The following is a 22,566-nucleotide window of genomic DNA, read 5'->3' as shown; positions in this document are numbered from 1 at the left end:
AAATCAATTTGCTGACCGATGTAATTTGATGGGAACTTTAAACACAAAAGGCTCAATTGATTGGGTTTCGAAGGAAAGCTGATGTTTACTATATCGAGCCTAAAAGCCTAAGGCAAAGACAAAGGCAAATGCTGAGTTTTAAAAGGCGCAATTGATTGGGCTTCAAACGTAAGCTGATGCTTACTTTAATTTTGATTTGTTTAACTTAGCTGGGAAACCAAGATCGGACCTCGAAACCAAAGGAAAACGCAGAGTTTGAAAGTATTGTTTATAAAAGCAATAAGCGGCCTAGTTCCACCGGTTGGATAACTTCCCGATCCAATATAAAGTTCATTTAATTGATCTCTAAATTCTGTTATAAAATTTTCTTAGTTAATAGATTTGTCTGGTTTTGGCCGTTGTTTTTTGGTAACAAATAAGAAAGCATTTTTGTATTTTATAAACAGTAAAAAAATCAAATATGTAATGATTAAAAGTGGTTTGTTGACTCAGGTTTTCTATTTTATTTCTATTCGTAAGTTTTATTTTAATTCAATTTTTATTCTCAGCTCAGCTTTTACACGTGTGTTTCCAATCGTCTATCTTCATCAAGTGTCCCTATTCCGATCTTTAAATAGTTCTTAGCTTCTACTTATTTCTACATTATTGGAACATCGGACTTGGAACATAAGCGCGGAATGTTATTATCATTAAATAGTCATATCTTATATCCACTTAATTTATATACAGCTTCTAATATACTGCTAACAGGTTTATTAATTTAATGAAAGGATTTAAAGGAGAGTTTTGAGTTACTTCATTATATGTAAACGGATATTTCATAATTTGAATTTCATAATTTCATAAAAATGAACTATGAAAGTTGGAGTTGTCAACAAAATGTTTACCATTTATAAGAATGGCACCATTTTGTTTTGTTTGTTTTTCTCATACTTTTTATACCCATGCAGAGGGTATAATAATTTCAGTCAGAAGTTTGCAACGCAGTAAAGGAGACGTTTCCGAACCCATAAAGTATACATATTCTTGATCAGCATCACTAGACTAATCCATCTAGCCGTGTCCGTCCGTCCGTCTGTCCGTCCCTTTCTACGCAAACTAGTCTCTCAGTTTTAAAGCTATCGGGCTGAAATTTTCCCATTGCAGGTAGTATATAAGTCGGAACCAGCCGGATCGGACAACTATATCTTATAGCTCCCATAGGATCTATCGGGGAACAATTTAAGAAAATTATATCTTTCGTGTTTTTTAACATAAACCTTTCTAAGCTTGGATATAACATTTTTAAATTAGTTCTGAGTTTCGAATTAAATTTCATCAAAATCGGACGACTATATCGTATAGCTCCCAAAGGAACAATCGGAAAATTTGTGGTAAAGTAATATTGAAAAATTCGGTGTTTTTTAACTTATAACCTCCTACGCTTGGAAATAATATTTTTTGAATTCCGAATTAAGTTTTATCAAAATCGGACGACTATATCATATAGCTGCCATAGGAACGATCGGAAAATTAGTAGGAAAACATGAAATACACATTATTTCCTTTGTGTTTTTTAACATATAACCTTATAAGCTTGAAAATAACATTTTTTAATTAGTTCTGAATTTCGAATTAAATTTTATTAATATCAGACGACTACATCAAATAGCTGTCATAGGAACGATCAGATATTTGGTGGGAAATAAGGTGAAACAAATTATAGCTTTAAGGCTTTTTGACATATTATCTTATAATATTGGAAATAAGAATTTTTATATTCATAAGAATTTCGAATTCAATTTAATAAAATTATTGATTATTTTTTATAATTGCAAGGGTATACAAACTTCGGCTTGCCGAAGTTAACTTCCTTTCTTGTTTACAAGTGGACTTCTCATCATTTAATCCTTAATTATATATATATATATATATATATATATATGTATGGACGTTGATGCACTTCAAACAGTACAAACATGTGGCCCAACGACACCAAGCACGTGCTTGTTACGCGCGGGGCATTTTATCAATTTGGGAAAAAATGCGAGTTCTCGAGGAAGATACATACATAAAACAAATAGGGACGGCACACAAATGAAAACAAAAGGCCCAACTAAGAATTAAGCAAATGAGTTGAAATATTAGTTTTTAATACCGGGGTAGATGTTGAAATGCTAATTGAATGATAAAGTTTATTATAGTTGCAGACAAAAATTTGATGTACATCGTGGCAAATTAAGAGGATAATAATTTCGTGTTTGTCTAACAGGAACATTCAATTTTAGGCGGTTTAAAAGATCTGCAGAATCAATGTCACCTCTTATAAGATTTTGTATAAAAGTAGTACCAAGCATTATTCTACGATTTACAAGTGTAGGTAAATTAAGGAATAGTAATCTACTCTGATAGGAAGGCAGCCTTACGTTTTGATCCCAGTTCAAACTACGCAGAGCAAATAAGAGAAATTTTTTTTGTACCGACTTAATATGGTCGATGTGCACTTGATATGGTGGACTCCAAACCGACGAACAATATTCCAAAATAGGACGGACAAGGGAGGTAAATAATAATTTGCTCATATAAGAGCCATTAAATTCTTTTGACCAACGCTTTATAAACCCAAGAACACTCATGGCTTAGTTAACAGTGGACATAAAGTGGCAGTCAAATTTAAGTTTAGGGTTAAGAAGAACACCTAAATTGATATGCTTGATATGCGTGGGGCCCTTTTATCAGTTCGGGCAAAAATGCGAGTCTGCGAAGAAGATAAATAAAACAAATAGAGACAAGACACAAATGAAAATAAAAGGCGTAACTAAAATTGAATCAAATGAATTTAAACATAGAAGTTGAAGTGCAAATTAAATGTGAAGGTTGTTTAATTTATTACATAGAACGTGAAAAGGCTCGTCCAGACAAAAATTTGATGCAAATTTAGAACTAAATAATTCCGTGTTAGTCTTACAAGAACATTGAAAGTTAGGCGGCTTACAAGTTCTACAAAAAGATTTTGCATGAAAGTAATATCGAGCATTGTTCTACGATTTACACGTGTATGTAAATTAAGCACGTAGGATCCCAGTTCAAACTACTATGGGCAAAAGTAAGACTTTTTTGTACCAACTCAATTAGGTCAATATGCAATTGATGTTGTGGGCTCCAAACCGAAGAACAACATTTTTAAAAAGGACTGGCAAGGGAGGTAAATAATAATTTAGTTGTATATGGGTCATCAAACATTTTTGACCAACGCTTCACAAACCCAAGAACACTCATGGTTTTGTTGACAGTAGACATTATATGGCAGTCAAATTTAAACTTTGAGACCAAAAAAACGGTTGAGTGGCGTATTTTGAAGAAAGTATCTAATAAACGTAGAAGAACCATAGAAAGTCATAACGTTGCATTCAAGGCAGTTCGAATTTAAAACGTTTTACGCACAGCATCAATTTGCTGACCGATGTAATTTGATGGGAACTTTAAACACAAAAGGCTCAATTGATTGGGCTTCGAAGGAAAGCTGATGTTTACTATATCGAGCCTCAAAGCAAAGACAAAGGCAAATGCTGAGTTTTAAAAGGCGCAATTGATTGGGCTTCAAAAGTAAGCTGATGCTTACTTTAATTTTGATTTGTTTAACTTAGCTGGGAAACCAAGATCGGACCTGGAAACCAAAGGAAAACGCAGAGTTTGAAAGTATTGTTCATAAAAGCAATAAGCGGCCTAGTTCCACCGGTTGGATAACTTCCCGATCCAATATAAAGTTCATTTAATTGATCTCTAAATTCTGTTATAAAATTTTCTTGGTTAATAGATTTGTCTGGTTTTGGCCGTTGTTTTTTGGTAACAAATAAGAAAGCATTTTTGTATTTTATAAACAGTAAAAAAATCAAATATGTAATGATTAAAAGTGGTTTGTTGACTCAGGTTTTCTATTTTATTTCTATTCGTAAGTTTTATTTTAATTCAATTTTTATTCTCAGCTCAGCTTTTACACGTGTGTTTCCAATCGTCTATCTTCATCAAGTGTCCCTATTCCGATCTTTAAATAGTTCTTAGCTCCTACTTATTTCTACATTATTGGAACATCGGACTTGGAACATAAGCGCGGAATGTTATTATCATTAAATAGTCATATCTTATATCCACTTAATTTATATACAGCTTCTAATATACTGCTAACAGGTTTATTAATTTAATGAAAGGATTTAAAGGAGAGTTTTGAGTTACTTCATTATATGTAAACGGATATTTCATAATTTGAATTTCATAATTTCATAAAAATGAACTATGAAAGTTGGAGTTGTCAACAAAATGTTTACCATTTATAAGAATGGCACCATTTTGTTTTGTTTGTTTTTTTCATACTTTTTATACCCATGCAGAGGGTATAATAATTTCAGTCAGAAGTTTGCAACGCAGTAAAGGAGACGTTTCCGAACCCATAAAGTATACATATTCTTGATCAGCATCACTAGACTAATCCATCTAGCCGTGTCCGTCCGTCCGTCTGTCCGTCCGTCTGTCCGTCCCTTTCTACGCAAACTAGTCTCTCAGTTTTAAAGCTATCGGGCTGAAATTTTCCCAAAAGTCTTCTTTCTATAGCAGGTAGTATATAAGTCGGAACCAGCCGGATCGGACAACTATATCTTATAGCTCCCATAGGATCTATCGGGGAACAAATTAAAAAAAAATTAAATCTTTCGTGTTTTTTAACATAAACCTTTCTAAGCTTGGATATAACATTTTTAAATTAGTTCTGAATTTCGAATTAAATTTCATCAAAATCGGGCGACTATATCATATAGCTCCCAAAGGAACAATCGGAAAATTTGTGGTAAAGTAATATTGAAAAATTCGGTGTTTTTTAACTTATAACCTCCTACGCTTGGAAATAATATTTTTTGAATTCCGAATTAAGTTTTATCAAAAACGGACGACTAAATCATATAGCTGCCATAGGAACGATCGGAAAATTAGTAGGAAAACATGAAATACACATTATTTCCTTTGTGTTTTTTAACATATAACCTTATAAGCTTGAAAATAACATTTTTTAATTAGTTCTGAATTTCGAATTAAATTTTATTAATATCAGACGACTATATCAAATAGCTGTCATAGGAACGATCAGATAATTGGTGGGAAATAAGGTGAAACAAATTATAGCTTTAAGGCTTTTTGACATATTATCTTATAATATTGGGAATAAGAATTTTTATATTCATAAGAATTTCCAATTCAATTTAATAAAATTATTGATTATTTTTATAATTGCAAGGGTATACAAACTTCGGCTTGCCGAAGTTAACTTCCTTTCTTGTTTACATGTGGATTTCTCATCATTTAATCCTTAATTGTATATATGTATGGACGTTGATGCACTTCAAACAGTTCAAACATGTGGCCCAACGACAACAAGCACGTGCTTCTTACGCGCGGGGCCATTTTATCAATTTGGGAAAAAAGGCGAGTTCTCGAGGAAGATACATACATAAAACAAATAGAGACGGTACACAAATGAAAACAAAAGGCCCAACTAAGAATTATGCAAATGAGTTGAAATATTAGTTTTCAATACCGGGGTAGATGTTGAAATGCTAATTGAATGGTCGATGTGCACTTGATATTGTGGACTCCAAACCGACGAACAATATTCCAAAATAGGACGGACAAGGGAGGTAAATAATAATTTGCTCATATAAGAGCCATTAAATTCTTTTGACCAACGCTTTATAAACCCAAGAACACTCATGGCTTAGTTAACAGTGGACATAAAGTGGCAGTCAAATTTAAGTTTAGGGTTAAGAAGAACACCTAAATTGATATGCTTGATATGCGTGGGGCCCTTTTATCAGTTCGGGCAAAAATGCGAGTCTGCGAAGAAGATAAATAAAACAAATAGAGACAAGACACAAATGAAAATAAAAGGCGTAACTAAAATTGAATCAAATGAATTTAAACATAGAAGTTGAAGTGCAAATTAAATGTGAAGGTTGTTTAATTTATTACATAGAACGTGAAAAGGCTCGTCCAGACCAAAATTTGATGCACATCGTGGCAAATTTAGAACTAAATAATTCCGTGTTAGTCTTACAAGAACATTGAAAGTTAGGCGGCTTACAAGTTCTACAAAAAGATTTTGCATGAAAGTAATATCGAGCATTGTTCTACGATTTACACGTGTATGTAAATTAAGCACGTAGGATCCCAGTTCAAACTATTATGGGCAAAAGTAAGACTTTTTTGTACCAACTCAATTAGGTCAATATGCAATTGATGTTGTGGGCTCCAAACCGAAGAAAAATATTTTTAAAAAAAGACGGGCAAGGGAGGTAAATAATAATTTAGTTGTATAAGGGTCATCAAACATTTTTGACCAACGCTTCACAAACCCAAGAACACTCATGGTTTTGTTGACAGTAGACATTATATGGCAGTCAAATTTAAACTTTGAGACCAAAAAAACGGTTGAGTGGCGTATTTTAAAGAAAGTATCTAATAAACGTAGAAGAACCATAGAAAGTCATAACGTTGCATTCAAGGCAGTTCGAATTTAAAACGTTTTACGCACAGCATCACTGAAAGCAATTTGTAGAAATCAATTTGCTGACCGATGTAATTTGATGGGAACTTTAAACACAAAAGGCTCAATTGATTGGGCTTCGAAGGAAAGCTGATGTTTACTATATCATAACGCACAGTATCACTGAAAGCAATTTGTAGAAATCAATTTGCTGACTATTACATCGGGATGGGAACTTTAAACACAAAAGGCTCAATTGATTGGGCTTCGAAGGAAAGCTGATGTTTACTATATCGAGCCTCAAAGCAAAGACAAAGGCAAATGCTGAGTTTTAAAAGGCGCAATTGATTGGGCTTCAAACGTAAGCTGATGCTTACTTTAATTTTGATTTGTTTACCTTAGCTGGGAAACCAAGATCGGACCTCGAAACCAAAGGAAAACGCAGAGTTTGAAAGTATTGTTTATAAAAGCAATAAGCGGCCTAGTTTCACCGGTTGGATAACTTCCCGATCCAATATAAAATTCATTTAATTGATCTCTAAATTCTGTTATAAAATTTTCTTGGTTAATAGATTTGTCTGGTTTTGGCCGTTGTTTTTTGGTAACAAATAAGAAAGCATTATTGTATTTTATAATAATTAAAAAAATCAAATATGTAATGATGAAAAGTGGTTTGTTGACTCAGGTTTTCTATTTTATTTCTATTCGTAAGTTTTATTTTAATTCAATTTTTATTCTCAGCTCAGCTTTTACACGTGTGTTTCCAATCGTCTATCTTCATCAAGTGTCCCTATTCCGATCTTTAAATAGTTCTTAGCTCCTACTTATTTCTACATTATTGGAAACATCGGACTTGGAACATAAGAGCGGAATGTTATTATCATTAAATAGTCATATCTTATATCCACTTAATTTATATACAGCTTCTAATATACTGCTAACAGGTTTATTAATTTATTGAAAGGATTTAAAGGAGAGTTTTGAGTTATTTCATTATATGTAAACGGATATTTCATAATTTGAATTTCATAAAAATGAACTATGAAAGTTGGAGTTGTCAACAAAATGTTTACCATTTATAAGAATGGCACCAGTTTTTTTGTTTGTTTTTCTCATACTTTTTATACCCATGCAGAGGGTATAATAATTTCAATCAGAAGTTTGCAACGCAGTAAAAGAGACGTTTCCGAACCCATAAAGTATACATATTCTCGAATTAAATTTCATCAAAATCAGACGACTATATCATATAGCTCCCAAAGGAACAATCGGAAAATTTGTGGTAAAGTAATATTGAAAAATTCGGTGTTTTTTAACTTATAACCTCCTATGCTTGGAAATAATATTTTTTGAATTCCGAATTAAGTTTTATCAAAATCGGACGACTATATCATATAGCTGCCATAGGAACGATCGGAAAATTAGTAGGAAAACATGAAATACACATTATTTCCTTTGTGTTTTTTAACATATAACCTTATAAGCTTGAAAATAACATTTCTTAATTTGTTCTGAATTTCGAATTAAATTTTATTAATATCAGACGACTATATCAAATAGCTGTCATAGGAACGATCAGATAATTGGTGGGAAATAAGGTGAAACAAATTATAGCTTTAAGGCTTTTTGACATATTATCTTATAATATTGGGAATAAGAATTTTTATATTCATAAGAATTTCCAATTCAATTTAATAAAATTATTGATTATTTTTATAATTGCAAGGGTATACAAACTTCGGCTTGCCGAAGTTAACTTCCTTTCTTGTTTACATGTGGATATCTCATCATTTAATCCTTAATTATATATATGTATGGACGTTGATGCACTTCAAACAGTTCAAACATGTGGCCCAACGACACCAAGCACGTGCTTCTTACGCGCGGGGCCGTTTTATCAATTTGGGAAAAAAGGCGAGTTCTCGAGGAAGATACATACATAAAACAAATAGAGACGGTACACAAATGAAAACAAAAGGCCCAACTAAGAATTAAGCAAATGAGTTGAAATATTAGTTTTCAATACCGGGGTAGATGTTGAAATGCTAATTGAATGATAAAGTTTATTATAGTTACAGACAAAAATTTGATGTACATCGTGGCAAATTTAGAGGATAGGAACATTCAATTTTAGGCGGTTTAAAAGATCTGCAGAATCAATGTCACCTCTTATAAGATTTTGTATAAAAGTAGTACCAAGCATTATTCTACGATTTACAAGTGTAGGTAAATTAAGGAATAGTAATCTACTCTGATAGGAAGGCAGCCTTACGTTTTGATCCCAGTTCAAACTACGCAGAGCAAATAAGAGAAATTTTTTTTGTACCGACTTAATATGGTCGATGTGCACTTGATATTGTGGACTCCAAACCGACGAACAATATTCCAAAATAGGACGGACAAGGGAGGTAAATAATAATTTGCTCATATAAGAGCCATTAAATTCTTTTGACCAACGCTTTATAAACCCAAGAACACTCATGGCTTAGTTAACAGTGGACATAAAGTGGCAGTCAAATTTAAGTTTAGGGTTAAGAAGAACACCTAAATTGATATGCTTGATATGCGTGGGGCCCTTTTATCAGTTCGGGCAAAAATGCGAGTCTGCGAAGAAGATAAATAAAACAAATAGAGACAAGACACAAATGAAAATAAAAGGCGTAACTAAAATTGAATCAAGTGAATTTTAACATAGAAGTTGAAGTGCAAATTAAATGTGAAGGTTGTTTAATTTATTACATAGAACGTGAAAAGGCTCGTCCAGACCAAAATTTGATGCACATCGTGGCAAATTTAGAACTAAATAATTCCGTGTTAGTCTTAGAAGAACATTGAAAGTTAGGCGGCTTACAAGTTCTACAAAAAGATTTTGCATGAAAGTAATATCGAGCATTGTTCTACGATTTACACGTGTATGTAAATTAAGCACGTAGGATCCCAGTTCAAACTATTATGGGCAAAAGTAAGACTTTTTTGTACCAACTCAATTAGGTCAATATGCAATTGATGTTGTGGGCTCCAAACCGAAGAAAAATATTTTTAAAAAAAGACGGGCAAGGGAGGTAAATAATAATTTAGTTGTATAAGGGTCATCAAACATTTTTGACCAACGCTTCACAAACCCAAGAACACTCATGGTTTTGTTGACAGTAGACATTAAATGGCAGTCAAATTTAAACTTTGAGACCAAAAAGACGGTTGAGTGGCGTATTTTAAAGAAAGTATCTAATAAACGTAGAAGAACCATAGAAAGTCATAACGTTGCATTCAAGGCAGTTCGAATTTAAAACGTTTTACGCACAGCATCACTGAAAGCAATTTGTAGAAATCAATTTGCTGACCGATGTAATTTGATGGGAACTTTAAACACAAAAGGCGCAATTGATTGGGCTTCAAACGTAAGCTGATGCTTACTTTAATTTTGATTTGTTTAACTTAGCTGGGAAACCAAGATCGGACCTGGAAACCAAAGGAAAACGCAGAGTTTGAAAGTATTGTTTATAAAAGCAATAAGCGGCCTAGTTTCACCGGTTGGATAACTTCCCGATCCAATATAAAGTTCATTTAATTGATCTCTAAATTCTGTTATAAAATTTTCTTGGTTATTAGATTTGTCTGGTTTTGGCCGTTGTCTTTTGGTAACAAATAAGAAAGCATTTTTGTATTTTATAAACAGTAAAAAAATAAAATATGTAATGATTAAAAGTGGTTTGTTGACTCAGGTTTTCTATTTTATTTCTATTCGTAAGTTTTATTTTAATTCAATTTTTATTCTCAGCTCAGCTTTTACACGTGTGTTTCCAATCGTCTATCTTCATCAAGTGTCCCTATTCCGATCTTCAAATAGTCCTCAGCTCCTACTTATTTCTACATTATTGGAACATCGGAATTGGAACATAAGCGCGGAATGTTATTATCATTAAATAGTCATATCTTATATCCACTTAATTTATATACAACTTCTAATATACTGCTAACAGGTTTATTAATTTAATGAAAGGATTTAAAGGAGAGTTTTGAGTTATTTGATAATATTTAATCGGATTTCCGTCCGTCTGTCCGTCCGTCTGTCCGTCCCTTTCTACGCAAACTAGTCTCTCAGTTTTAAAGCTATCGGGCTGAAAGTTTCCCAAAAGTCTTCTTTCTATTGCATGTAGTATATAAGTCGGAACCAGCCGGATCGGACAACTATATCTTATAGCTTCCATAGGATCTATCGGGGAACAAATTAAAAAAATTATACCTTTCGTGTTTTTTAACATAAACCTTTCTAAGCTTGGATATAACATTTTTAAATTAGTTCTGAATTTCGAATTAAATTTCATCAAAATCGGACGACTATATTATCATATAGCTCCCAAAGGAACAATCGGAAAATTTGTGGTAAAATAATATTGAAAAATTATATCTTCGGTGTTTTTTAACTTATAACCTCCTACACTTGGAAATATAATTTTTTGAATTCCGAATTAAGTTTTATCAAAATCGGACGACTATATCATATAGCTGCCATAGGAACGATCGGAAAACCAGTAGGAAAACATGAAATACAAATTATATCATTTGTGCTTTTTAACATATAATTTTATGAGCTTGAAAATAACATTTTTTAATTAGTTCTGAATTTCGAATTAAATTTTATTAATATCAGACGACTATATCATATAGCTTTCATAGGAACGATCGGATAATTGGTGGGAAATAAGGTGAAACAAATTATAGCTTTAAGGCTTTTTGACATATTATCTTATAATATTGGGAATAAGAATTTTTATATTCATAAGAATTTCCAATTCAATTTAATAAAATTATTGATTATTTTTATAATTGCAAGGGTATACAAACTTCGGCTTGCCGAAGTTAACTTCCTTTCTTGTTTACATGTGGATTTCTCATCATTTAATCCTTAATTATATATATGTATGGACGTTGATGCACTTCAAACAGTTCAAACATGTGGCCCAACGACACCAAGAACGTGCTTCTTACGCGCGGGGCCGTTTTATCAATTTGGGAAAAAAGGCGAGTTCTCGAGGAAGATACATACATAAAACAAATAGAGACGGTACACAAATGAAAACAAAAGGCCCAACTAAGAATTAAGCAAATGAGTTGAAATATTAGTTTTCAATACCGGGGTAGATGTTGAAATGCTAATTGAATGATAAAGTTTATTATAGTTACAGACAAAAATTTGATGTACATCGTGGCAAATTTAGAGGATAGGAACATTCAATTTTAGGCGGTTTAAAAGATCTGCAGAATCAATGTCACCTCTTATAAGATTTTGTATAAAAGTAGTACCAAGCATTATTCTACGATTTACAAGTGTAGGTAAATTAAGGAATAGTAATCTACTCTGATAGGAAGGCAGCCTTACGTTTTGATCCCAGTTCAAACTACGCAGAGCAAATAAGAGAAATTTTTTTTGTACCGACTTAATATGGTCGATGTGCACTTGATATTGTGGACTCCAAACCGACGAACAATATTCCAAAATAGGACGGACAAGGGAGGTAAATAATAATTTGCTCATATAAGAGCCATTAAATTCTTTTGACCAACGCTTTATAAACCCAAGAACACTCATGGCTTATTTAACAGTGGACATAAAGTGGCAGTCAAATTTAAGTTTAGGGTTAAGAAGAACACCTAAATTGATATGCTTGATATGCGTGGGGCCCTTTTATCAGTTCGGGCAAAAATGCGAGTCTGCGAAGAAGATAAATAAAACAAATAGAGACAAGACACAAATGAAAATAAAAGGCGTAACTAAAATTGAATCAAATGAATTTTAACATAGAAGTTGAAGTGCAAATTAAATGTGAAGGTTGTTTAATTTATTACATAGAACGTGAAAAGGCTCGTCCAGACAAAAATTTGATGCACATCGTGGCAAATTTATAACTAAATAATTCCGTGTTAGTCTTACAAGAACATTGAAAGTTAGGCGGCTTACAAGTTCTACAAAAAGATTTTGCATGAAAGTAATACCGAGCATTGTTCTACGATTTACACGTGTATGTAAATTAAGCACGTAGGATCCCAGTTCAAACTACTACGGGCAAAAGTAAGACTTTTTTGTACCAACTCAATTAGGTCAATATGCAATTGATGTTGTGGGCTCCAAACCGAAGAACAATATTTTTAAAAAGGACGGGCAAGGGAGGTAAACAATAATTTAGTTGTATAAGGGTCATCAAACATTTTTGACCAACGCTTCACAAACCCAAGAACACTCATGGTTTTGTTGACAGTAGACATTATATGGCAGTCAAATTTAAACTTTGAGACCAAAAAAACGATTGAGTGGCGTATTTTGAAGAAAGTATCTAATAAACGTAGAAGAACCATAAAAAGTCATAACGCACAGCATCACTGAAAGCAATTTGTAGAAATCAATTTGCTGACCATTACATCGGGATGGGAACTTTAAACACAAAAGGCTCAATTGATTGGGCTTCGAAGGAAAGCTGATGTTTACTATATCGAGCCTAAAAGCCTAAGGCAAAGACAAAGGCAAATGCTGAGTTTTAAAAGGCGCAATTGATTGGGCTTCAAACGTAAGCTGATGCTTACTTTAATTTTGATTTGTTTAACTTAGCTGGGAAACCAAGATCGGACCTCGAAACCAAAGGAAAACGCAGAGTTTGAAAGTATTGTTTATAAAAGCAATAAGCGACCTAGTTTCACCGGTTGGATAACTTCCCGATCCAATATAAAGTTCATTTAATTGATCTCTAAATTCTGTTATAAAATTTTCTTGGTTAATAGATTTGTCTGGTTTTGGCCGTTGTTTTTTGGTAACAAATAAGAAAGCTTTCTTGTATTTTATAATAAGTAATAAAATCAAATATGTAATGATTAAAAGTGGTTTGTTGACTCAGGTTTTCTATTTTATTTCTATTCGTAAGTTTTATTTTAATTCAATTTTTATTCTCAGCTCAGCTTTTACACGTGTGTTTCCAATCGTCTATCTTCATCAAGTGTCCCTATTCCGATCTTCAAATAGTCCTCAGCTCCTACTTATTTCTACATTATTGGAACATCGGAATTGGAACATAAGCGCGGAATGTTATTATCATTAAATAGTCATATCTTATATCCACTTAATTTATATACAGCTTCTAATATACTGCTAACAGGTTTATTAATTTAATGAAAGGATTTAAAGGAGAGTTTTGAGTTATTTGATAATATTTAATCGGATTTCCGTCCGTCTGTCCGTCCGTCTGTCTGTCCGTCTGTCCGTCCGTCTGTCCGTCCGTCTGTCCGTCCCTTTCTACGCAAACTAGTCTCTCAGTTTTAAAGCTATCGGGCTGAAAGTTTCCCAAAAGTCTTCTTTCTATTGCATGTAGTATATAAGTCGGAACCAGCCGGATCGGACAACTATATCTTATAGCTCCCATAGGATCTATCGGGGAACAAATTAAAAAAAATTAAATCTTTCGTGTTTTTTAACATAAACCTTTCTAAGCTTGGATATAACATTTTTAAATTAGTTCTGAATTTCGAATTAAATTTCATCAAAATCGGACGACTATATCATATAGCTCCCAAAGGAACAATCGGAAAATTTGTGGTAAAGTAATATTGAAAAATTCGGTGTTTTTTAACTTATAACCTCCTACGCTTGGAAATAATATTTTTTGAATTCCGAATTAAGTTTTATCAAAATCGGACGACTATATCATATAGCTGCCATAGGAACGATCGGAAAATTAGTAGGAAAACATGAAATACACATTATTTCCTTTGTGTTTTTTAACATATAACCTTATAAGCTTGAAAATAACATTTTTTAATTAGTTCTGAATTTCGAATTAAATTTTATTAATATCAGACGACTATATCAAATAGCTGTCATAGGAACGATCAGATAATTGGTGGGAAATAAGGTGAAACAAATTATAGCTTTAAGGCTTTTTGACATATTATCTTATAATATTGGGAATAAGAATTTTTATATTCATAAGAATTTCCAATTCAATTTAATAAAATTATTGATTATTTTTATAATTGCAAGGGTATACAAACTTCGGCTTGCCGAAGTTAACTTCCTTTCTTGTTTACATGTGGATTTCTCATCATTTAATCCTTAATTATATATATGTATGGACGTTGATGCACTTCAAACAGTTCAAACATGTGGCCCAACGACAACAAGCACGTGCTTCTTACGCGCGGGGCCGTTTTATCAATTTGGGAAAAAAGGCGAGTTCTCGAGGAAGATACATACATAAAACAAATAGAGACGGTACACAAATGAAAACAAAAGGCCCAACTAAGAATTATGCAAATGAGTTGAAATATTAGTTTTCAATACCGGGGTAGATGTTGAAATGCTAATTGAATGGTCGATGTGCACTTGATATTGTGGACTCCAAACCGACGAACAATATTCCAAAATAGGACGGACAAGGGAGGTAAATAATAATTTGCTCATATAAGAGCCCTTAAATTCTTTTGACCAACGCTTTATAAACCCAAGAACACTCATGGCTTAGTTAACAGTGGACATAAAGTGGCAGTCAAATTTAAGTTTAGGGTTAAGAAGAACACCTAAATTGATATGCTTGATATGCGTGGGGCCCTTTTATCAGTTCGGGCAAAAATGCGAGTCTGCGAAGAAGATAAATAAAACAAATAGAGACAAGACACAAATGAAAATAAAAGGCGTAACTAAAATTGAATCAAATGAATTTAAACATAGAAGTTGAAGTGCAAATTAAATGTGAAGGTTGTTTAATTTATTACATAGAACGTGAAAAGGCTCGTCCAGACAAAAATTTGATGCAAATTTAGAACTAAATAATTCCGTGTTAGTCTTACAAGAACATTGAAAGTTAGGCGGCTTACAAGTTCTACAAAAAGATTTTGCATGAAAGTAATACCGAGCATTGTTCTACGATTTACACGTGTATGTAAATTAAGCACGTAGGATCCCAGTTCAAACTACTACGGGCAAAAGTAAGACTTTTATGTACCAACTCAATTAGGTCAATATGCAATTGATGTTATGGGCTCCAAACCGAAGAACAATATTTTAAAATAGGACGGGAAAGGGAGGTAAATAATAATTTAGTTGTATAAGGGTCATCAAACATTTTTGACCAACGCTTCACAAACCCAAGAACACTCATGGTTTTGTTGACAGTAGACATTATATGGCAGTCAAATTTAAACTTTGAGACCAAAAAAACGGTTGAGTGGCGTATTTTGAAGAAAGTATCTAATAAACGTAGAAGAACCATAGAAAGTCATAACGTTGCATTCAAGGCAGTTCGAATTTAAAACGTTTTACGCACAGCATCACTGAAAGCAATTTGTAGAAATCAATTTGCTGACCGATGTAATTTGATGGGAACTTTAAACACAAAAGGCTCAATTGATTGGGCTTCGAAGGAAAGCTGATGTTTACTATATCATAACGCACAGCATCACTGAAAGCAATTTGTAGAAATCAATTTGCTGACCATTACATCGGGATGGGAACTTTAAACACAAAAGGCTCAATTGATTGGGCTTCGAAGGAAAGCTGATGTTTACTATATCGAGCCTAAAAGCCTAAGGCAAAGACAAAGGCAAATGCTGAGTTTTAAAAGGCGCAATTGATTGGGCTTCAAACGTAAGCTGATGCTTACTTTAATTTTGATTTGTTTACCTTAGCTGGGAAACCAAGATCGGACCTCGAAACCAAAGGAAAACGCAGAGTTTGAAAGTATTGTTTATAAAAGCAATAAGCGGCCTAGTTTCACCGGTTGGATAACTTCCCGATCCAATATAAAATTCATTTAATTGATCTCTAAATTCTGTTATAAAATTTTCTTGGTTAATAGATTTGTCTGGTTTTGGCCGTTGTTTTTTGGTAACAAATAAGAAAGCATTATTGTATTTTATAATAATTAAAAAAATCAAATATGTAATGATGAAAAGTGGTTTGTTGACTCAGGTTTTCTATTTTATTTCTATTCGTACGTTTTATTTTAATTCAATTTTTATTCTCAGCTCAGCTTTTACACGTGTGTTTCCAATCGTCTATCTTCATCAAGTGTCCCTATTCCGATCTTTAAATAGTTCTTAGCTCCTACTTATTTCTACATTATTGGAAACATCGGACTTGGAACATAAGAGCGGAATGTTATTATCATTAAATAGTCATATCTTATATCCACTTAATTTATATACAGCTTCTAATATACTGCTAACAGGTTTATTAATTTATTGAAAGGATTTAAAGGAGAGTTTTGAGTTATTTCATTATATGTAAACGGATATTTCATAATTTGAATTTCATAAAAATGAACTATGAAAGTTGGAGTTGTCAACAAAATGTTTACCATTTATAAGAATGGCACCAGTTTTTTTGTTTGTTTTTCTCATACTTTTTATACCCATGCAGAGGGTATAATAATTTCAATCAGAAGTTTGCAACGCAGTAAAAGAGACGTTTCCGAACCCATAAAGTATACATATTCTTGATCAGCATCACTAGACTAATCCACCTAGCCGTGTCCGTCCGTCCGTCTGTCCGTCCCTTTCTACGCAAACTAGTCTCTCAGTTTTAAAGCTATCGGGCTGAAATTTTCCCAAAAGTCTTCTTTCTATTGCAGGTAGTATATAAGTCGGAACCAGCCGGATTGGACAACTATATCTTATAGCTCCCATAGGATCTATCGGGGAACAAATTAAAAAAATTATATCTTTCGTGTTTTTTAACATAAACCTTTCTAAGCTTGGATATAACATTTTTAAATTAGTTCTGAATTTCGAATTAAATTTCATCAAAATCGGACGACTATATCATATAGCTCCCAAAGGAACAATCGGAAAATTTGTGGTAAAGTAATATTGAAAAATTCGGTGTTTTTTAACTTATAACCTCCTATGCTTGGAAATAATATTTTTTGAATTCCGAATTAAGTTTTATCAAAATCGGACGACTATATCATATAGCTGCCATAGGAACGATCGGAAAATTAGTAGGAAAACATGAAATACACATTATTTCCTTTGTGTTTTTTAACATATAACCTTATAAGCTTGAAAATAACATTTCTTAATTTGTTCTGAATTTCGAATTAAATTTTATTAATATCAGACGACTATATCAAATAGCTGTCATAGGAACGATCAGATAATTGGTGGGAAATAAGGTGAAACAAATTATAGCTTTAAGGCTTTTTGACATATTATCTTATAATATTGGGAATAAGAATTTTTATATTCATAAGAATTTCCAATTCAATTTAATAAAATTATTGATTATTTTTATAATTGCAAGGGTATACAAACTTCGGCTTGCCGAAGTTAACTTCCTTTCTTGTTTACATGTGGATTTCTCATCATTTAATCCTTAATTATATATATGTATGGACGTTGATGCACTTCAAACAGTTCAAACATGTGGCCCAACGACACCAAGCACGTGCTTCTTACGCGCGGGGCCGTTTTATCAATTTGGGAAAAAAGGCGAGTTCTCGAGGAAGATACATACATAAAACAAATAGAGACGGTACACAAATGAAAACAAAAGGCCCAACTAAGAATTAAGCAAATGAGTTGAAATATTAGTTTTCAATACCGGGGTAGATGTTGAAATGCTAATTGAATGATAAAGTTTATTATAGTTACAGACAAAAATTTGATGTACATCGTGGCAAATTTAGAGGATAGGAACATTCAATTTTAGGCGGTTTAAAAGATCTGCAGAATCAATGTCACCTCTTATAAGATTTTGTATAAAAGTAGTACCAAGCATTATTCTACGATTTACAAGTGTAGGTAAATTAAGGAATAGTAATCTACTCTGATAGGAAGGCAGCCTTACGTTTTGATCCCAGTTCAAACTACGCAGAGCAAATAAGAGAAATTTTTTTTGTACCGACTTAATATGGTCGATGTGCACTTGATATTGTGGACTCCAAACCGACGAACAATATTCCAAAATAGGACGGACAAGGGAGGTAAATAATAATTTGCTCATATAAGAGCCATTAAATTCTTTTGACCAACGCTTTATAAACCCAAGAACACTCATGGCTTAGTTAACAGTGGACATAAAGTGGCAGTCAAATTTAAGTTTAGGGTTAAGAAGAACACCTAAATTGATATGCTTGATATGCGTGGGGCCCTTTTATCAGTTCGGGCAAAAATGCGAGTCTGCGAAGAAGATAAATAAAACAAATAGAGACAAGACACAAATGAAAATAAAAGGCGTAACTAAAATTGAATCAAGTGAATTTTAACATAGAAGTTGAAGTGCAAATTAAATGTGAAGGTTGTTTAATTTATTACATAGAACGTGAAAAGGCTCGTCCAGACCAAAATTTGATGCACATCGTGGCAAATTTAGAACTAAATAATTCCGTGTTAGTCTTAGAAGAACATTGAAAGTTAGGCGGCTTACAAGTTCTACAAAAAGATTTTGCATGAAAGTAATATCGAGCATTGTTCTACGATTTACACGTGTATGTAAATTAAGCACGTAGGATCCCAGTTCAAACTATTATGGGCAAAAGTAAGACTTTTTTGTACCAACTCAATTAGGTCAATATGCAATTGATGTTGTGGGCTCCAAACCGAAGAAAAATATTTTTAAAAAAAGACGGGCAAGGGAGGTAAATAATAATTTAGTTGTATAAGGGTCATCAAACATTTTTGACCAACGCTTCACAAACCCAAGAACTGTAACGTGTAACGTTCGACTGAGGGACTAATTTTCGAAAGAATCTGTGATGGCGTGGCACGCTGTAGGTCCGGCGCTAGCTCGTGGCTTTGGGGTGGAGGTCTTGCTCTCACAGATTCAGTTACGATGCACACATTATTATTAACATCTCAAGAAATTGAGCGTGCTTGCGACATTGAAAGGAGCTAGTCATATAAATCGGAAGAACGATAAACCAAATTCAAAAAGAAAAAAAAAGAAAGGAAGGGAAAAACAGCATATAAAGTAAAGATCAAAGAAAGAAGAATGTAACTATTTGCGTGGCTGCTGGTGTAATTGCGCCCGCTTATCGCCCACCCTACCTAGGTCGCCTTCCGCTAGAGCATGGCTCTGGTGACCCCTTTTTTCCCTACGACCGTGGAATCATCAGCTCAGTTCAGCAATACGTTTCTTTTAAGTTTCCATTTTTAATGACAAAATTCAAAATATCTTAATATTATCAAAGAAAATATAGTAAGTAATATAAACAAAAGAATAATTCATTATAATATTTTTCAGAAAAAAATATGTTCAGGTATAGGCATAAATTTCGTATTTATATAATTTTGGTGAGCGTATTTAAAACCTAAGAATATGTTTAGGTATCAACTTCATTATCGGGGTTTTTTTTTTTTTTTTTTTTTTTTTTCACGTATAATCTTTACCACAATTTCCACAACAATTTTTTTATAAGTTAATTAGATTGGTTTAAATGACCCGAGTTAATTTCTTTTAAAGGTATAGAATTGATGAACTACTAGTATTAATTTAATATTGAAATATCTAGTAAAATATATTATAATTAATATTTTTTCCTTTTCCTTATTTATTTGTTTTCTTGTAATTGGTGTCTATTAATTCTCGCCCAAGAATAAACAAAAGTTTCACCCATAGATTCCGATACCATTCGAATGTGAATATAAATTAAACAAAGACAACTCACTCAGATTTCCATCGGCGAAAGATCGATCTTCCGTTCAACGTACAGGCTGGAAAAAAAATCAGGCGTTTCATACCGCCCTATGGGTTAAAATACTTTCACTTTTCTTGGCGAGTGCAAACGATTGGAAGGAAACTTTTCTGATCACAAACCCGGCATTTTACATCGCGAATATCTCTCTCAAATAAAAAAAATGTGTGGCCTAGATCTTTCTGTCTTGTGCCCTTGGTTAAAGGTCGGAGGTCGCTCCTCTTCTACACTAGTTGTCTGGGGCTAGTCGAACGTCGCTGGCACCAATGGGCCAAGCCCCAGTGGCTCACGCAATGACGACGCCAACCGGGGAATCTAATCGGCTCCTCTGTCGGCTAAGCGAGCTAGCGATGCGCGCGCCTCAGTCAGCGGTCTCTTGGCCACTTCTCCGGCTTGTGCTTCTCCGATGTGGCTGGTCCTCCGGTAGGGCTTCCTCTTACGGCGGGGCTACTCCGGTGCGCTCCCCGACAGGGCGCTCCTCTGGCGGATGCTTCTCCGATGCGGCAGGGTGCTCCTCTGGCGTATGCTCTGCGGCGGGGTGCTCCTCTGGCGTGCGCGGTGCGGCAGGGTGCTCCTCTGGCGGATGCTTTGCGGCGGGGTGCTCCTCTGGCGTGCGCGGTGCGGCAGGGTGCTCCTCTGGCGGATGCTTTGCGGCGGGGTGCTCCTCTGGCGTGCGCGGTGCGGCAGGGTGCTCCTCTGGCGGATGCTTTGCGGCGGGGTGCTCCTCTGGCGTGCGCGGTGCGGCAGGGTGCTCCTCTGGCGGATGCTTTGCGGCGGGGTGCTCCTCTGGCGTGCGCGGTGCGATTTGGCTGCCTTTCTGCAGCTCTGCGAAATTTGTGTGGCTACTGTAAATTTTTAAGTGCGGGAAAATCGAGCACAAGGTTTACCCACCTGGTGGTTTTGGGGTTCTTATGCCCCAAAAAAAAATGTTCCACAGATTTAAAAAAAATAAATTCGTGATCGGACTTGGGGCCCTATCTCAGGGGCTTTCTTACATCTCCTGCCTGAGATACACGTGAGATGTTACCAATTTTACCGGAATAGAGAGTGAGTGCATCTGCACTCAATGACGACTTGATTTGAAAAGACCGAATCAAAATTAGCGTGGGGTAATTGGGGCCATCGGCGGAAATGTTTCACAGCTGAGTCGAGCTTTCCAAAGACTCCCTGCGCCGGCTGACCTTCGATGAATTACCATTCTCATTGGTATTACCCCGATAGCATTGCACCAAAATTTCGGATATGCAACGAAGCTCGGCTTACATATACTGAAGAGAAGCATACTTCTAGGATGAACTAAAACGGCCGATTCAGTCGCCACTACAAAGCCCCCCCAAACAATCAGGCTAGGGTATACTATCCCTGGTACCCTAGACTGATACCGACGGAAGAGGCATTAATGCCGAATATCCTTGGCGTGATAGGTACCTACAAGTGTGCCTTGTAAGTCTTCCAGTTCATAATACGCGCTTCCCAGCTTCTTGCGAACTCTTGCCTTTACAAAGGAAGGTCCGAATTTGGCAGTGTATCCCGTCTGGAAGCAGCTTTGTTTGAAGTTCCGGCGATACACCTCTTGTCCTTCCACGAATGAGACGTTTCGAGACCGAAGGTTATAGCGCTTCTCGTTTTCGGCGTGTTGTTCCAACATACGCTTACATGCTTTATCTCGAACAATCTCAAATGAGTCCTGGCGATTGAATTTTAGTGAACGATCATCAAGTAAATTTAATTTCCTTAACAGTGAGTAGGTAGAACCGGATGTTATCATATGCTGTCCAAAAACCATGTAATATGGAGAAGTTCCCAAACTAGCATGAACGGAGGACCTCAATGCACAACATATTCTGTTTAGGTGTTCGTCCCAGTCCTTCTGGTCTGGTCGCACATATGCTCGGATCGCAGCAATCACGGAGCGATTAACGCGTTCGGAAGCGTTAGCTTGCGGTGAATGCACCGCCGTTAATGTGTGTGTGATGCCATACTGCTGCATCAATTTCCGAAAAGCGTGAGAACGAAATTGTGATCCGTTGTCTGATACCACGGTTTCCGGAGCTCCATATGCCATGATCAGTTCTCCTTCCAAGTATTTTGTGACCGCATTGGTGTCAATCTTCCTAACTGGTTTAAGGAATACATATTTGGAAAAATGGTCTAGAACGATAAAAATTCCCACGTTCCCGCTTCTTGATCTAGGGTATGGCCCAAGAAAGTCTACGAACAATCTTTGGAAAAACCGTTGACTTTCCGGTGCTTTTCCTAATGGCGGTCGCAGTGTATAATTCGGCGCTTTTGTCGTTTTGCACACTTCGCACGCGTTAACGTATGCCTTTACATCTGGCACCAGGCCAGGCCAAAAATAATAACGCCTCACTCTCTCTATGG

The 22,566-nt window shown here is 34.7% G+C and overlaps 1 protein-coding gene across 4 annotated transcripts in view; it reads left to right on the top strand.

Annotated features, from left to right (window-relative positions):
* Positions 1–22,566, top strand: part of LOC127011836 (uncharacterized) — a 112,345-nt gene that overhangs the window by 18,553 nt on the left and 71,226 nt on the right. The window contains exon 1 of one of the 4 annotated variants that reach the window (XM_050890025.1): positions 5,551–5,663. The exons of 2 other annotated variants lie outside the window; for them this stretch is intronic. In XM_050890025.1, the coding sequence (XP_050745982.1) occupies positions 5,591–5,663 (73 nt within the window). In that variant the 5' untranslated portion in view covers positions 5,551–5,590. Of the gene's footprint in view, positions 1–5,550; positions 5,664–14,801; positions 14,935–22,566 lie in introns of those variants that run through there. One more of the 4 variants, XM_050890024.1, reaches the window with a different exon arrangement.

Source organism: Drosophila biarmipes, unplaced genomic scaffold (assembly GCF_025231255.1).
Source record: "Drosophila biarmipes strain raj3 unplaced genomic scaffold, RU_DBia_V1.1 ptg000013l, whole genome shotgun sequence".
Classification (NCBI taxonomy): domain Eukaryota; kingdom Metazoa; phylum Arthropoda; class Insecta; order Diptera; family Drosophilidae; genus Drosophila; species Drosophila biarmipes.
The sequence above is the reverse complement of the archived record's forward strand: the minus strand, read 5'-3'. Positions and strand labels throughout refer to the sequence as shown.